The sequence below is a fragment of the Lepus europaeus genome, chromosome 6 (genome assembly GCF_033115175.1).
Source record: "Lepus europaeus isolate LE1 chromosome 6, mLepTim1.pri, whole genome shotgun sequence".
Classification (NCBI taxonomy): Eukaryota; Metazoa; Chordata; class Mammalia; order Lagomorpha; family Leporidae; genus Lepus; species Lepus europaeus.
In genome coordinates, this window is record NC_084832.1 from 101,588,543 (window position 1) to 101,604,191 (window position 15,649).

At 55.1% G+C, this 15,649-nt stretch overlaps 1 protein-coding gene across 4 annotated transcripts in view; it reads left to right on the top strand.

The window, feature by feature from the left end:
• The window catches only part of CRACR2A (calcium release activated channel regulator 2A), a 202,812-nt gene that overhangs the window by 174,495 nt on the left and 12,668 nt on the right, over positions 1-15,649 (top strand). Inside the window, exons 11-15 of one of the 4 annotated variants that reach the window (XM_062194772.1) lie at positions 233-339; positions 3,578-3,908; positions 8,024-8,156; positions 14,900-14,981; positions 15,061-15,175. In XM_062194772.1, the coding sequence (XP_062050756.1) occupies positions 233-339; positions 3,578-3,908; positions 8,024-8,156; positions 14,900-14,981; positions 15,061-15,175 (768 nt within the window). Of the gene's footprint in view, positions 1-232; positions 340-3,577; positions 3,909-8,023; positions 8,157-14,654; positions 14,725-14,899; positions 14,982-15,060; positions 15,176-15,649 lie in introns of those variants that run through there. The other 3 variants (XM_062194773.1, XM_062194775.1, XR_009866226.1) reach the window with 3 other exon arrangements.

Here is a 15,649-nt window from a genome sequence, read left to right on the forward strand (position 1 = left end):
TCTCCTCTGTTCATTTGATTAGATTATTAGGAAGGCGATTGAGGGATTCTGGTGAGGGATGACGGTAAAAGGATGTGTAGGTGAATGCTAACAGGGAGACCAGGTCACTGCCGACTTGCTTTAGGGTTCTCTGAGAGCCTGACCTAGGAGCTGGGAACCATGGGCCCTTTTCTGCCGCAACACTGGGGCAAATCAGCAGGCCTGGATCTCTGGGACTTTTGTGTTTCTACAGAAAGATAAGGCAGCCAAGGCAAACACAGCTGCTTCCAAGGCAAGCTGGAAACAGAGATCCGGCTCTGTGATAGGCAAATACATGGACTGCAAAGGCGCTCTCCGAAGGTAAGTCATCACCCATTTGTTCTTGCACTTACCCATCCCACCCTGCAGGGGGAGCTGGCTGTGAGCCCATGCTCGGTGCAGGTGCACCCTGGAGAGCTGGCCTTGGGTGGGAGGCCCGAGTTTGAGTTCGGCTGCACTGACTCACCTTGAGCCTTGGAGGACATGCCCTACCCTCTCCTGACATGCAAGCAAGACCGGGACTGCGCAGAGCGATCCCCTAGGGCGGGTCGTTGTCTTCGGAGGTCACTCCACCCACCTGTGTGCCTGCAGAGGCGTGGAAGGGGTGCTGAAGCTCTGCAGAGGACGGAGGAGGAGCCGATCAGGGGAGAGAGGGAGGGAGGGGTGTGTGAAGGAGCCAATCAGGGGAGAGAGGGAGGGAGGGGTGTGTGGCCGGATGGCGCTCTGACCTCTGCAGGGCAGAAGAGGTGCAGGCGGTTTTTCAGGAATGTGACTGTTGGCTAGGGAAGTGCCTCCGGGTGTCACATGGACTTGTTCTACAGGCACGACTGTGGCCTGTGCTTGGCAGGTCGTGTCAGTGACTCATACTCAGTTAACTCGGAGAGAACACGTTCTCTAGCTGCTGAACAGCACGGGGTTGAATTCGAGCACCCAGGAGGTTGACTCCTCACTCATTCAGAGATAAACCAGCCCCCCCCCCCCCCCCCCCCCCCCCCCCCGTTACTGGTGTTCCATCCACATGGGTGGCCCCAGGCAGGGAGAGGCAGCCGGACCCTAAGTGTAAAGACTTGGGGAGAAAATGTGTTAACTTGATCCTGTAGGACTACAAGCATGAAATCAAAAGATTCGCAATGGCAGTGTGATTCAGCTCAGCAGTAAAATCTTTGGGCCTGATCGTCATGAATTCCTTCTCCAACCAACCGAATAATGAGCTAGAACTCGGGAGCCAAATTTCTGCACGGTAGTATTTGGCCTGTTGGTTCCTGCGAACAGAACGTATTTACTGATTGATTGACTCAACAGGCGCTTGCTGATTACCTATTCGGTCTCCGACATTCTTTTGAGCTCTGTAAAGCTCCGAAGACAAACCGGACATGTGTCCTGTCATTAGCGTCCATTGTTGAATGCTCCCTTGATAAACGTTTGTTGAGTACTTACCATGTGCAAGGTACTGTGCTGTGTGCTGGAACGTGCCAGGGCAGGCAGAGAGGACCCATTTCTGTTTCATGAGATTATAGTTGAGTGGAAGAAACAGACCCTAATCAAGTAAGCAACACACTTGGAGCCCTTGAATTCCAATACAGGCTTTGGCAAAAGTAGCCGTACTTCCTACTGCTGGCATACATCACTGGCGACAAAATAAAGAACAAACTTAGTCTTGCTAAGTTGAAAGTATTACAGAATGTCAGTAGTGCTTGAAAATTATCCATGTAAAGCATTTGTTTCCAAGAAATGCTTCATTTTAGGGCTTAAGTGGCTGTTTCTTTTTCTGGCTGCAAAGCCCTTGGGAAAAAAACCTGCTGTGGGTGCAAATACTTGCTCACTTGTGCACACAAATATTCACTCTTGTGTGAATAATCAGGGAGAAAATGGATAGGACTACTAGTTGTGTTCTTTTCTAAAAAATATTTATTTACTTATTTATTTAATTGACAGGCAGAGTGTGGGGGACAGGGGAGACAGGGAAGGAGGAAGGAAGGGAGAAAAGGAGAGAGAGAGGGAGATCTTCTATCCACTGGTTCTACTGGTTGACTCCTCAAATGGACGAAACAGTTTGGGCTGGTCCAGGTTGAAGCCAAGGGCCAGGATCTCCATCTAGGCCTCCCCGATGCATGGTAGGGGCCTAAGTACATGGGCCATCTTCTGCTGTTTTCCCAGGCACATTAGCAGGGACCTGAATTGGAAGCAGAGAGCGGCCAGGACTTGAACGAACGCTCCAATATGGGATGCCAGTTCCGCGAGCGGCAGCTTAACATGCTGCACCACGATGCTGGCCCTGCCAATGGTGTGCAGAAGCAGATAAGCGGTCCATAGACTTGATAGAATGTATAGGAAGTTTGTTGGAAAGAAGACATTTAGCTTTTATTAAAAACTGGGATTTTATAAGAAAAAGCTGCTTAACTTGCTACTAATGCTATATTTTATATCCAGGGATCCGAACCAATCCACTGTTTTTGTGAGCAAGCATGGTATTTTAATTTATTGTTCAGAATTGCAGTTAGCAATATGTCTCCTTAGCAGTGAGACATATTGTAAGCAGGGGGCAAAATAAAAGAGTGTTCCTCCAGCCTACAGCCTGTGTCCTTCTTCCATTCTCTCTCTCCTGTGGGTCCCTCACCTCTCCACTTCACTGCCAGCCCACTCTCTTTTCTCACCCACGTGTATTTCCGTCTGTGACCTGAGGCCCTCCCTGTAAAGCTCCCGTTCCCTTAAGACCATTCGGAGCTTCAGTGGCTCACCCAGACCCGGTGGGGGGGGGGGGGGGGGAGCTGTGTGCTCAGAGGGCCCTGTGAGGCCTGGGCTCTCTGAACCTTCTGATCACACACCCAGGGCACGGGTCCTCCCTGCAGCTGTCCCTCCCCCTGCCCCTCCTACCGCTGCTCCTGGTTCTTGGTGCTCAGATGCATCTCGCCGCAAGGACGCACGTAGGCTTGCAAGGCTGCTCACAGCTGACTCTGGCTCCCGGGGACATGGCGAAGGAGCGGTGGATGGAGATGCCCAGCTTGGCTTCCTTCCAACCCCGATGCCTGTCCGCTCTACAAGGGGGCAGCTGAGCCAGTGGAGCCCAGCTGTGCGCTGAAGGAGGGTCTTCCCAGAGCAGCGTACTGCTCGTGCTTCTGCTCACGCTCACGCTCTGTCTGCTTACACCCATGTCTCATTTCTGAGCGGGCAGGGCAGACGGGACGGGGACGGGGTGCTCTTGGGACCTGACAAGTTGAAGGCTCTTACCCAAGGACACACAGTTAATGAGGGCCGGCCCTGGGGGCACAGCAGGTGCTTTCTCCACAGGTCTGCGTGCATAGTCCTCTGCTTCTCCTTCACAGCCCTCTCTTCTGTTATAACGACTTTCTGTGTGAGCGTGTCACTGTTGCTTTGGTCCCCCTCAGTGGAACATCCCTTGAGGCCGGGACAACGTCCGTGACTTCTTTAGTTAATACCTGGCGATCCTCACCGGCAGGCACTTGGGGCAAGCGTGTTGGACACAGGAGCCGACGGCGGTGTCTGTCCTCGTGTTGCTGCCCTGGGTGATGTTCTCCGTGCTTCTTTCTTCCCCACCCAGCAGCCAGTCAGAGGAGGAGGACGACGTGTTTGGCATCCCCAGGAGAAGAAGCTCTCTGGGGCTGAGCGTGTATCCCCTTACGGAAGAGGAGCCTGGACTGGGGGAGCTGGGGACTGGGCGTGCCCGGCGGCTCCGCAGAATCATCTCCATTGAAGAAGACCCCGTGCCGCAGCTCCTGCAGGCGGGCTTTGAGCAGCCCCTATGCCAGTGCCCAGAAGAAGAGGAAGGCTCTCACCAGGGAGTGGACGGCGGGACCCAGCAGGCCTCCCCCTTGGAGGTCACCCCCATGTCTCCCCGAGGGCAGCCTGTGGGGAAAGAAGCCCTCTTCAAGGTAGGAGCGCATACCTCGTTGGCTCACAGACATCACGCCTGGGATCTGCCTTTGTCTTTGAGACCCATATTCCCAAGAGGCACCAAGGAGGTCAGATGTGGCAGGTGTTAGGATGCCGCCTATTTGTGTCTTACAAATGCCACCTCCCCCTGCCTTTCTGAGCGTCCTGGTGTCCTGATAAAGTGTTCTTCTAGCCTCTTCTGTTTGTCCCATTCCATATTCTCTGCTTTCCTGACTCAAGTCCAAAAGCCCTGACTGAGCACCCACTTAAGACTGACCCTTGTCTAGGCTCTGAACAGAGTGTCAGATGCTTTTACGGCTTCCCATGTTGTCACTGCTCTCTGCAGGGCCAGTCCTTGCTTGTGAATGTTTGCATGCCTTCATGTTTCTCTTGGTCCTTTTTAACATTTTTTAAAAATCTGTTGCTTTGGGGGCCAGCATTGTGGCCCATAGGGTTTAGTCACTGCCTGCAACACTGTCATCCCATAAGAGCGCCAGTTCAAATCCCAGCTGCTCCACTTGTGATCCAGTTCCCTGCTTATATACTGGGAAAGTAGCAGAAATGGCCCAGGTACTTGGGCCCCTGCCACTCATCTGAGAGACTCAAATGGAGTTCCAGGCTGCTGGCTTCAACTTGACCTGGTCCCCAGCTATTTCAACCACATAGGGAGTGAGCCAGCGGCTGGAGGCTCTCTCTCTACTCTCCTTTTCATCTTTCAAAATATTGCTTTTATTTATCTGAAAAGCAGAGAGACAGACAAAGCAATTCCACCCATTGGTTCACTCCCAATGCCCCCAGTCGGCAGGACTGTACCAGGTCAAGTCAAGGAGCTGGGAGTTCAGTGCGGGTCTTCCATGTGGGTGGCAGGGACTCAACCACCGGAGCCATCAGCAGCCGCCCTCCAGGGAGCACATTCGCAGGGCACTGCACGGGAAGCAGAGCTGGGATGTGAAAGCCGGGAGTCCTCTATGGGGCGCAGGTTTCCCAAGCGGCATCTTAACTGCTTGGCCAAACACCCGCCCTTGTCTTGGTTCTTCATCAGCTAATCACCCTTGTGTTTCCAAGTCTCCCACCTCTTCCTCCATTCCGTGTAACCCTGTTCGCCCTGCCAGGTCTCCCTGCTGAGTTCTACAGGGCCAAAGGAGACCATAGGAAAGTCTGCCCTTGGCCCTCACCTTGTGACCTCATCCTCCGCTTGACCCTGGGCAGCAGCCTTAGGAATGTGCGCAAACCTGTGAAAGAGGCTCCTCCCTGCACCCCGTGGCCGCTCTCTAGGACACAGCCATCGCCACCTTGTGCTTTCCCCAGAGGCTGTGTTGGCAGGGGAGCCACGACTGGGGCTTCTGGGTATAGGTCGTCCACCTTGGGCAGGATTAAGGTTCATGCCTGCGTGTCACCCCTTTGAAGGTCTTTGGCACAGAGAGGAAGTGAGGGGTCCCCACCCTTCACCCCCATCAGTGCACACAACTACCCTGGTTCCCAGTGGGCACAAATAGGTCATAAACACCGCCACAATGGGAGAGAGGCGTCAAGGGGTTGGTAGGCCACAGGGATAAGGAGAGTGGCAAGGCGCCGCGTCTGCTGCAGCATCTCACTCTCACGGTCACGGTCATCAGAGGAGGCCCAGCAGCAGGTGCTCCTGTGGTCAGATAGGAAAGCAGAAGCCCAGCAGGGGGCAGCCTGGCCAGCCCCCAGGGACGTGGAGCCCGGCCCTTCCCGCCACGCTGTCTCGCGTCTGCTGGCTCCGTGACACTCTGTTGCCGTTTTGCTGGGAACAGAAACTGCGGCAGACGGACACAGATCACCCGGAAGCCTCATGGCAGCTCCCAGGCAGGCCCGCTCTTTGCCAGGCCCCTGTGAGGCAGCCCCTCCACCCCCACCACCAGGCATGAATGGGCCCAACTCTTCCGGGACGTTGTTAGATGAGATGAATCAAGAAAGTAAAAATATTGGGCACAACTAGCAGTTTTTCCCATGGAAATAACCAAAATCAGATCAAGATTCAACTCAAGGCTCTGCTGTTTTATAATGGCAAGCAATTGGAAAAACCTATGGTAGGGACCTAAGTTGTGGTGTACTAATGTAATAGAATATTACATAGCTGTGAAAAAAATCACAGTTACAGAAAGCTTAGTGACTCAGACATATATGTAATTTAGTAATGTATGATAAAGTAGGATATAATCAATTTGAGATACGTCTTAGGTTTCTTTAATTAACATTTGTCCTATAGTACTTCAAAGGGTTCGTGGAAAAAAATGGGATTCAAAGATTCTTTTAATATGAAAATGCTGAAATTCATTCATAGTACACATTTTCTTTTTTTTTAAAGATTTATTTTTATTTATTTGAAAGAGTTACAGAAAGAGGTAGAGAGAGAGAGAGGTCTTCCATCTGCTGGTTCACTCCCCAGATGGCTGCAATGGCTGGAGCTGCGCCGATCCGAAGCCAGGAGCCAGGCGCCTCCTCCAGGTCTCCCACGCGGGTACAGGGGCCCAAGGACTTGGACCATCTTCCACTGCTATCCCAGGCCATAGCAGAGAGCTGGATCGGAAGAGGAACAGCCGGGTCTTGAACTGGTGCCCATATGGGATGCCGGTGCTTCAGGCCAGGGCTTTAACCTGCTGTGCCACAGTGCCTGCCCCAATAGTACACATTTTCCATGAAATTTCTGAAGAACACACGTATGCATAGATTTCAATTTCTTTTTGCACCAAAAATAAACTACCTCTTAATTCCATTTTCCACAAAATTTTTGAACCACCCTCATGCTTACAGAAGAGACTGGAGGAAGGGACCAAAGCGTGAACAGTGGCAGGGCACATTACAAATAACTATTATTTCCCTCTCTATTTTTCTGTTTTCTAACCTTAGAAGTTAGCATGTATTAATGTTATTTTTGAAGATTTATTAAATTAAAGCACATAGGGAGGGAAGTTGAGAACGCACCGGAGGAGGCAGCCCAGGGTTCCTGTTCCCAGCCCCTCCCTGCTCCTCACAAGGCAGGTGCACCCTCACTCCGCAGGGATGGCAGGTTAAGTGCACGGACACAAATAGGAGTTCCCTGCTCTGATGCCATGAGTTCTGCCTGAAACTGAACCATCGAGGGGTTTACATGTTGTGCAAAATTTTTTTAGAAAATGCTCTACCCAGGGAAGGGGTCAGTGGTGACAGGTCTCAGGGTCAGGCAACACCTCTGCCACCAGGACCCTCGTCCTCATCCAGGGTTTCATGGTCCCCACCCCTTCGCTGGGCCCGGGGAGAAACAGATTGGTGCACCAAATTTTAGTCTGAAACAAATGACAATTAGAGGTACAGAGACAAGAGGCTAGAGTGTGCAGTGTATAGATAAAGAAAGAGGGATGGGAGATAGTTGTGTGTGGAATTTTTTGAATGATTTTTTAATTTTAATTGAAATTCCTGTAGTTGACCTTGAATTCCTCCTAAGAACTGCGTGGCACTGATTCCTCCCCAAAAGCCTGTTAATGACTTTCCCCTGAAACTCAACACTGCTAATATCAGCTGCCGCTGCATTATAATATTTGCTCAACGACGGGAGCTAATTCGCCCAAATCCACTTTTAAATAGATTCCAAAGCCTCCTCAGCTGACCCTGCAGGCGGGGTCCAGGTGGGCGAGCATCCCCGTGCTGAAAGTCAGCTCCGTCCTCCATCCCCTGCTCACTGTGTCCTGGAGCAGCCTCATTTCCCTCCTGGGCCTTAAAGGCCCTGCCCGCTGGGGACACTGACACCACCCAGCTCCCTCCCTCTGAAGCTGGCCCTGCAAGGCAGGGGGCATGGGTCCCAGGTTCCTGAGTGGACACTGTCTGACCTCAGTGGCCCCAGGAAGATGGCGATGCTGAGATGGGAGCCCCGTGCAGGGAGGCAAGAGTGTCCCGCCCTGGGTCCAGGCTTTGGGTGATGGGGCAGAAGTAAGAGGCTCCCTCCCAATCTGGGAGGTGTCCACCTACTCGACACAGAGGAGCCGTCTTACGTCTTGGCCTGCTGCTGGGGGGGAGCCCAGGACCACCGTGGGGACAAGAGGAGGGTGGGCTGTGGATGGAGCAGGAGCAGCGGCCATGGCCAGCCATTGGCCAGACTGCGTGCCGCCCACAGGAGGAGCGCCGCCCATCCACGCCAGACCGGCTCTTCAAGATTGTGTTCGTGGGCAACTCCGCCGTGGGCAAGACGTCTTTCCTGAGGAGGTTCTGTGAGGACTGCTTCTCCCCAGGCATGGTGGCCACCGTAGGTGAGTTCTCGTCCCCGAGGTGCGCCTGCGACCATGTGAGGGGGGGCAGAGAGGGACTTGGAGCCAGTGGGGTGGGGGTCATGGGGACCGCAGCTGCTTTGCTCAGCAATGAGGTCTGCATGTGATGGGGCCCTGGAGTGCTTCCCAACTCGAGCCCTGGGTGTGTGCACCTGAGTGTGGCAAAGGTGGGGCTGCAGCCCCCTTGTCCCCACCAGGAGCTCCCACCTCCTCCTTACCACTCCTTCCCCACCATGCTCCCCCAGAACTGACCAGGACGACTCCTGGGGCCCATACACTGCACCACATCCCCATGCCTCACCAATGGGCTGCCACTGCCCAGCCTTGCCCTGCCCCGTGTCTGTGTGTGTGTGGGTGTGAGTGTGGGTGTGGGTGTGAGCATGGGATAGGGCACAGTGCTCTGGACAGCGTTTTTACTCATCATACTTCACCTGTCCTCCTTCCCAACCCGTCGAGTGCTGGCTAAGATGAGTCAGTCTGAGTTAAGGGGTGACCATGGGAGGTGCCCCTGCTCTTGGATAACATCGTAATGCAGTCGAGGCTTTTACTCCCTCCACCTGCAGGTGCACACTGCACACGGATGAGGGGCCACACTCAAGGGCATATGGACCTTTTAGTTCCCACCAGGCTGACTCGCTCAACAAAAGATGCCTACAGTGAGTGCCTGCTACACACTGAAAGTTGAACTTCCCTAATCCCAAAAATCTGAAATCCCAAACGCGCCCAAAAGCTGAAACTTGAGTCCCGAGCTGGTGTCACGTGTGGAGCACTTCACGCCTGGTCTCCTGTGTTTAGATTTGGGTCTCATCCTCATTACGTATTCATCTATGCAAATATTCAAAAATCTGAAAAATCCCCAAATCCAAAGCACCTGCATTCCCCTACCTGTAACTTAGGAGCAGGCTTGGGGTGCCTGATTCAAATCCCTCACTGTACAGATAAGGGAAAACTGAAACCCAAGGAGGGACCGTGTTCTTTTGAGGTCACACAGCTGGCCGGAGTCAGGGCCAGGGACTTCTAATGTCCCCCTGGGCCCTCTTCTGCCTCCCTCAACTGCTGTCCACCTTCTGGGAGATGAGGGAACCAGGCACTCACTGGGGGCCAAGCACGTGGTACTGTAACTTAGCCGAACTGATAAAGTCAGCCATATGGGTATTCACCAAGGGTGTTTTTCATTTTTGTTTTTGGTTTTGTTTTTTTTTTTTGACAGAGTTAGAGAGAGAGAGACAGAGAGAAAGGTCTTCCTTCCATTGGTTCACCCTCCAAATGGCTGCCACAGCCGGTCCTGCGCCGATCCGAAGCCAGGAGCTGGGTGCCTCCTCCTGGTCTCCCATGCAGGTGCAGGGCCCAAGCATCCTCCACTGCCCTCCCGGGCCACAGCAGAGAGCTGGACTGGAAGAGGGGCAACCGGGACAGAATCCGGCACCCTGACCGGGACTAGAACCTGGTCTGCTGGTACCACAGGCGGAGGATTAGCCAAGTGAGCCGTGGTGCCGGCCACCAAAGGCGTTTGTATTCATATCAATCCGTCTTCATCACAGTGCCGGGGGACAGGCTTTGTTATCTTCCCAGTAGACAGAGCAGGACACTGAGGCCCAGTGAGCTGAAGGGGCTTGTCCACATGGCCATCGGGTGCTTGCCACTGCTTCCTGATGCCCACGCCGTTTCTGTTCCATTCCATGGCATCCCAGTAACAGTACCACGTGCTTGGCCCCCAGTGAGTGCTGGGTCCCTCTTCTCCCAGAAGGTGGACAGCGGTTGAGGGAAGCAGGAGAGGGCCCAGGGAGACATTAGAAGTCCCCGGCCCTGACTCTAGCCAGCTGTGTGACCTCAAGAGGACACGGTCCCTCCTTGGGTTTCCGTTTTCCCTCATCTGAACAATGAGGGATTTGAATCAGGCACCCCAAGCCTGCTCCTAAGGCTGGACCTCTGGCCAAACCCCCGCCAACCTCCGCTGGCTGACAGGCTGCTTCTACGGAACAAACTTCCCACGCCCCAGGCCCTGCCCAAGGAGACCGCACTGTCTTCGTCTTACCCTTCCAACTGTTTTCCTACCTCTGGGTCTCTCCCCACAAGCCTCGGCGTCCTGGCCTTACTGCTGAGCCCTTTCCTACACCGTGGCAGCACCGGGGACATCCCCCCTTCTGCTCCACTCCGCCCAGAGATCGAGAACTTCCCCAGACGCAGAGTTAGGGCCAGACAGGGAAGAAGGGTAGGGCCTGGGAGCTAAGCCCAGAGGAGCCTGGCCTTGCCTCCCCTTGAGAGCAGCCGCTGGGAGTGAGCCAAGTGCTCTGTGCACGGTGATGCAGGAAGCGGTGGCTGGGCGGGTGTTTGGAGCAGTGGGTAAGAGGCCACTTGAAACACACGTATCTGAGAGCCTGGTTCGAGTCCCGGCTCCACATCTGATTCCAGCTTCCTCTTAAAGTGCATCCTAGGAGGCAGCAGGTGGGGGCTCAAGTGGTTGGGTCCCTGTCACCCACCTGAGAGACCTGGGTGGAGTTGCTAGCTCCCAGCTTTGGTCTAGCCTATACCTGACTGTTTCAGGCATTTGGGGAGTGAACCAACAGATGGAAGATCTCTTGTCTGTATACATGTGTGTGTCTGCCATTCACTCAAAAGTGAAAATATGTGGAAATTACAACAAAAATGAAGCAATGGGCAAGGGAAGCCAGACTCACCTTCCTTGGAGGGTATCCCATGGGCTGGGCCCCCGAGCCATGACCCCACGCAGGTGTACAGGAGACAGAGTCATGGAGGCCAAGCCCTCAGGCCCTCAAAGGTGCACCCCCTAGGGCTGTGTACATCTCTATCACAAATCAGCATCCATTTCCCTCTTGAGGCCCTGGATAGAAGCCTCTGAAAAAGAGGAAGTCACAGGAATTTGCACTTCCCAGGAGGCCAATTATGAAAACAACTACAATTTAGGAAGCGGAAAAAAAATCCCAAGTTCCAAATCAGGAATGCCCTCCATCACGCCGCTCGAGCAGGCTGGAGCAGCGGCTCAGATTAGCTTCCCTGCCACGCAGCGGGCTCGCTCTGCTGCTCACGTCGGCGAGCAGATGGCACAGCAGCCGTCTGGAAGGTGCACCCTTCACAGAGCTGTCACGGCCGCAGAGGCCACACCGTCCAACCCCAGATCAGGACCTGGCCGTCACCCGGCCAGGGCAGTCAGTGGCCATGGCAATGTCCAGGAGTGGGGGTGCCGTGGTTCTTCCTGGCACACTTCCATCGCCAGAGGGGTCCCTGTTAACTTCCTGGAATCCACTCCCTCCCAGGAATGAGGACCCTTGTCCTTGTGTGTAAAGTGAGTTGCTGTAACACAACCATGTGACTGGGAGTGTCCTGCCTGTCCCACCTTAGGACCCAGCCTACTCCTTCAATAGCAGGTGCTTAGGGCTGGGCATTTGGTGCAGCTGTGGAGCTGCGGCTTGGGACACCCTCATCCCCTCTCAGCGTGCCTGGGTTCGAGTCCTGGCTCTCCTCTCCATTCCAGCTTCCTGCTAACACCCACCCTGGGAGGCAGCAGGTGATGGCCCAAACACGTGGGTCCCTGCCACCCACATGGGAGACTGCGATGGAGTTCTTGCCTCCTGCCTGAAGCCTGGTCCAACCCTGACTGTTGTGGGCATTTCGGGAGTGAACTAGCAGATGGCAGATCTTTGTGTGTGTGTGTATCTCTCTGCCTTTCAAAGAAAACAAAAATTAGTGAACTAATTTTTTTTTAAAAAAAAATAGCACCTTCTTGGGCCCCATAGACATCCTGGAGGCATGAGATGATGGGTTTTGTAGGACACTAGAGCCAGAAGCAGCTGGGGGAGTGGCCTGTGCATAACATCTCATGTTGTAAGTGAGGCGACCGAGAGCCCTGGTCAAGCTGAATATTAGCAGCTAAGGCTCACTAGAACCCAGGACTCCAAGTCCAGTGCTCTTTCCACTGCCCTTTGCAGGGAGTCATGGCCTCCCTGCTTTAAATCACCAGGCAGAACCCAAGGTGCTCCTTGCCAAAGCTTTACCTTGGTCCTCTCCTGGCCACTACTCAGATTCTGTCCCACTCCCCTTCTCTACAGAGAAATCTAGGAGCACCCTAAGGCTTGCTGGTGCTCCCCACTCCTCTACCCCTCCTGCTTTGCTGCAACTCACACCCGTATTTTCCAGAAACATAAACACCACTTCCCGGGGGTCCTTCAGCCCAGCTCCAACCCACACCGTCTCTCTCCATAGCCCACTTTCTGGTGACAGGCGGCTGCAACTTGATGTCATTTTGGAGCCAGTTGGGTTGCAAGGTGAGGGTCACCATGACATGACCATTGTCTGTTACAGCTGAACCTCAAGGTCGTAAACACTGGACATGGCCGTTTCATCTGTGGCCTGAGTTTGTGGGTGGGGAAAGTGGACCCCTCCGAGGAGGCGAGGTAAAGCATCAGCAAGATCCCGCTGCTGCTCAGTGGCAGCACTGAGCCGGCAACACAGGACGTGGGTCTGCTGCCACCTGGGATCTTAGAGCTGCTAGTGGCCTTCAGATCCATTAGCGCCCCTGTGGGCTTACTCACCTGCTTCCTCCACCTGCCTGCCTGTGTGGGCAGGGAGGAGTCCTTTGTGTGTACAGCAGGGAGTCTGGCCAAGCTCACCCCAGCACAGAACACATCTTCTAGCTCTCTGCTGTCCAGCTCACTCCCAGTGAGACAAAGCTCCCACCCCCTGGCAGAATAAGTAGCCAATGGCAGCCAAGACCCAGCTGCTCGCTCCCACAGCACCCACCTGCGCTCCTGCCAGCGGCCTTGCCAACAAGCAGAGGGCTCCGTCCTCCGGGCCCTGGACCCGCCAGCCTGTTTCAGATCCAGCCGTGGCTGGCCTTCTCCTCTCAGACTACAGACCCTGAAGCCCCTTCACTGCTTTTACCCAAGGAGAAAAACTCCCCCAGGGTGCTGCTCCCCACCAGGTGCAACGTGTTTTGATGCGAGTACTTAGCCAGAGCTTTGTCCTTGGAACAAAGAAGCCAGGGGCTGTGTGCCCGAGGTACACAATCAGAGGGCCAGTGAGCTGGGTTCACATGTCTCCGCTGTCACCATTGCAGGTGTCTGGCTCCGGCGGGCGCAGCATCTGGACTCCTGCTCTCCGGCTCTCCGTGGCGCATGCATTTGTGTGTGTGTGCATGTGAGTGTGTGTGAATATATGCACGGGTGTGCGTGTGGGGCACACGAGTGTGTCCACATGTGCTTGCAGATAACGGCTCACGTGGACGACACAGGTGCACTGTGAGGTGGGGGAGGCGGCCAGTGGAAAGCACTCCCTAAGGGGAAGAATCACTTTTGTTAACCCCGGGCAGCCATGTGGGACACCTACATGGAGGGTTTCTCTCTGCCCTCATCTGAAGCACAGGCCTCTGGACCCCGCTTGGCCCCAACATTCTCCGAGAGGCCACCTCTGCCTCTCCTCTCCTTGTGGGTCTCTAGTGGGCTGGCCTTGGCCTTTGCTGTGGCCTTGGCTTTTGCCGTGGCGGGGTGACTTTTCCCATCAACTGCCTCCGTCTCTGCTTGCCCTCCTGTGTTGCTGTCCGTCCAGGTCAGGACTACAGGGGTCTTTGTGAGGGTGCGAGGGGATCCTGGCGAGCTCTGGGGCCCGGTCCTTGAGGGGAGGATTGCAACAGCTCCCTGCATCATGAACGCTCTTGCCCACACAGCAGAGGGGGAACATCTGGATCACAGTACCGAGGCTGGCGTGGGCCACAGAATGCAGGCCACTGACCTCCTTCCCTCTCCCTGGCCCAGTGCCTGGGCTTCCATCTCAAGGGTGAAGGCTGCCTTCCTTTGGCTCCTTCCTCCCTCCGCCTCCTCCCCTCTCTTCTGTCCTTTCCTCTACCTGCCGTGTCTCCCCTGCTTCTTCCTCCTTCTCCCTACCCCCAACACCTCTGGATTGGATGGTGCAGGTGTACGACCCACCCCTTGGATATTTGGGTTTTATTAGGGGAGACTTGGAAGGGTTCTAGGCCAAGAGAGACAGAAAGGAAGAAAGGGAGGAAGGAAGATTAATTTGGAGACGATCTTTTTTCCTCTTTTTTTTTTTTTTTTAAATCTATCTATTTATTTGAAAGGCAGAGCTCGCGCACGAGAGAGCTAGTTTTCATCCAGTGGTTCACTCCTCAAATGGCTGCAGCAGCCAGGCTTGGGCCAGGCTAAAGCCAGGAACCAAGAACTTCCCATAGGCCTCCCATGTGGGTGGCAGGGCCCACGTATTTGGGCCATATCATGTGCTGTTTGCTCAGATGCACTATCAGGGACTTGGATTAGAAGCAGAACAGTGGGGGCTTGAACCGGTGCCCTGATGTGGGATGCCGGCATCACAGGCTGCGCCACCACGCCTCCTCCTCCGTGTTCCCAGTGAGGGAGTAAGCCGGTGGGCACGAACGAGGGTCTGCGTTGGTCTTGTGCTTTCACGTGCGTGATCTGATTGATCCCTCCACGGGTCTGGATCACATGACAGCTGCAGTTCCGAGAGGCTCCATGACTTGATCAAGACCCCGCAGCCAGTGCGTGGCAGAGATAGGACCAGAACGCAAGAGCCAGGCATCCTGAAGCAGTGTTCTGTCCACGTCCCCTCGTCACCTCCCAGAAGCTGCACCCTGGGCGGGGTGTGACTCCGGGCACGTTGGAGCCAGCACGCTCTGGTTTGAAGATGAGGCTGGCTCTGGTGTGCGGCAGCCCCAGCAAGTCCATTGCACCTTGCAGGCATCGATTACCGCGTGAAGACCGTGACTGTGGACAATGCGCAGGTGGCCCTGCAGCTGTGGGACACGGCTGGGCAGGAGAGGTGAGGAGCTGTCCCCCCACCAGCCTGGCCACCACAGGGACGGTCCAGCACCCCTCACCCCATGGCCCTTCCGCGACAGGTACCGCTGCATCACCCAGCAGTTCTTCAGAAAAGCCGACGGGGTCATCATCATGTACGACCTCACGGCCAAGCAGTCCTTCCTGTCGGTGCGACAGTGGCTGAGCAACGTGGAGGTGAGCTGGCCGCCTCCCGGGGAGCCCCGGGCTTGCTCTTGCGCCACCCCCTCTTCTCTGCCGCCCGCCCACCTAGCCCGCTGCACTTTCCAGACCCGATTCAGAACAGACCGGTTCCTCTGTCCAGGCAGCAATGCCTCGGAGCAGGCTGGCCACTGGGAGTCCGGACATGAACGAGACGGACACAGACCCTGCCCTCCTGGGGAGCAAACGGACACGTGACACCAGGAACTGTGTCCCTCCCACTGCCGTGGGCTCTCAGAGCCAGAGTCTGGGTTGGGAGAGGGCTGGGAGTCTTCCCTCATCCTCAGCACCGCCTCTTCCACGCCCTGCGTCAGTCTGGCTCTGGGGGCCCAGCTGCGTGCTTCCCGGGAGCTGCTCTGGGCTGCGTCTGGGGACCTCTGTCACAGCTTTCACACAAGGGCACCTTGACCGCCCGTGTGGGGGCTCCAGGCAGGGCCTCGGGGCCGTGGT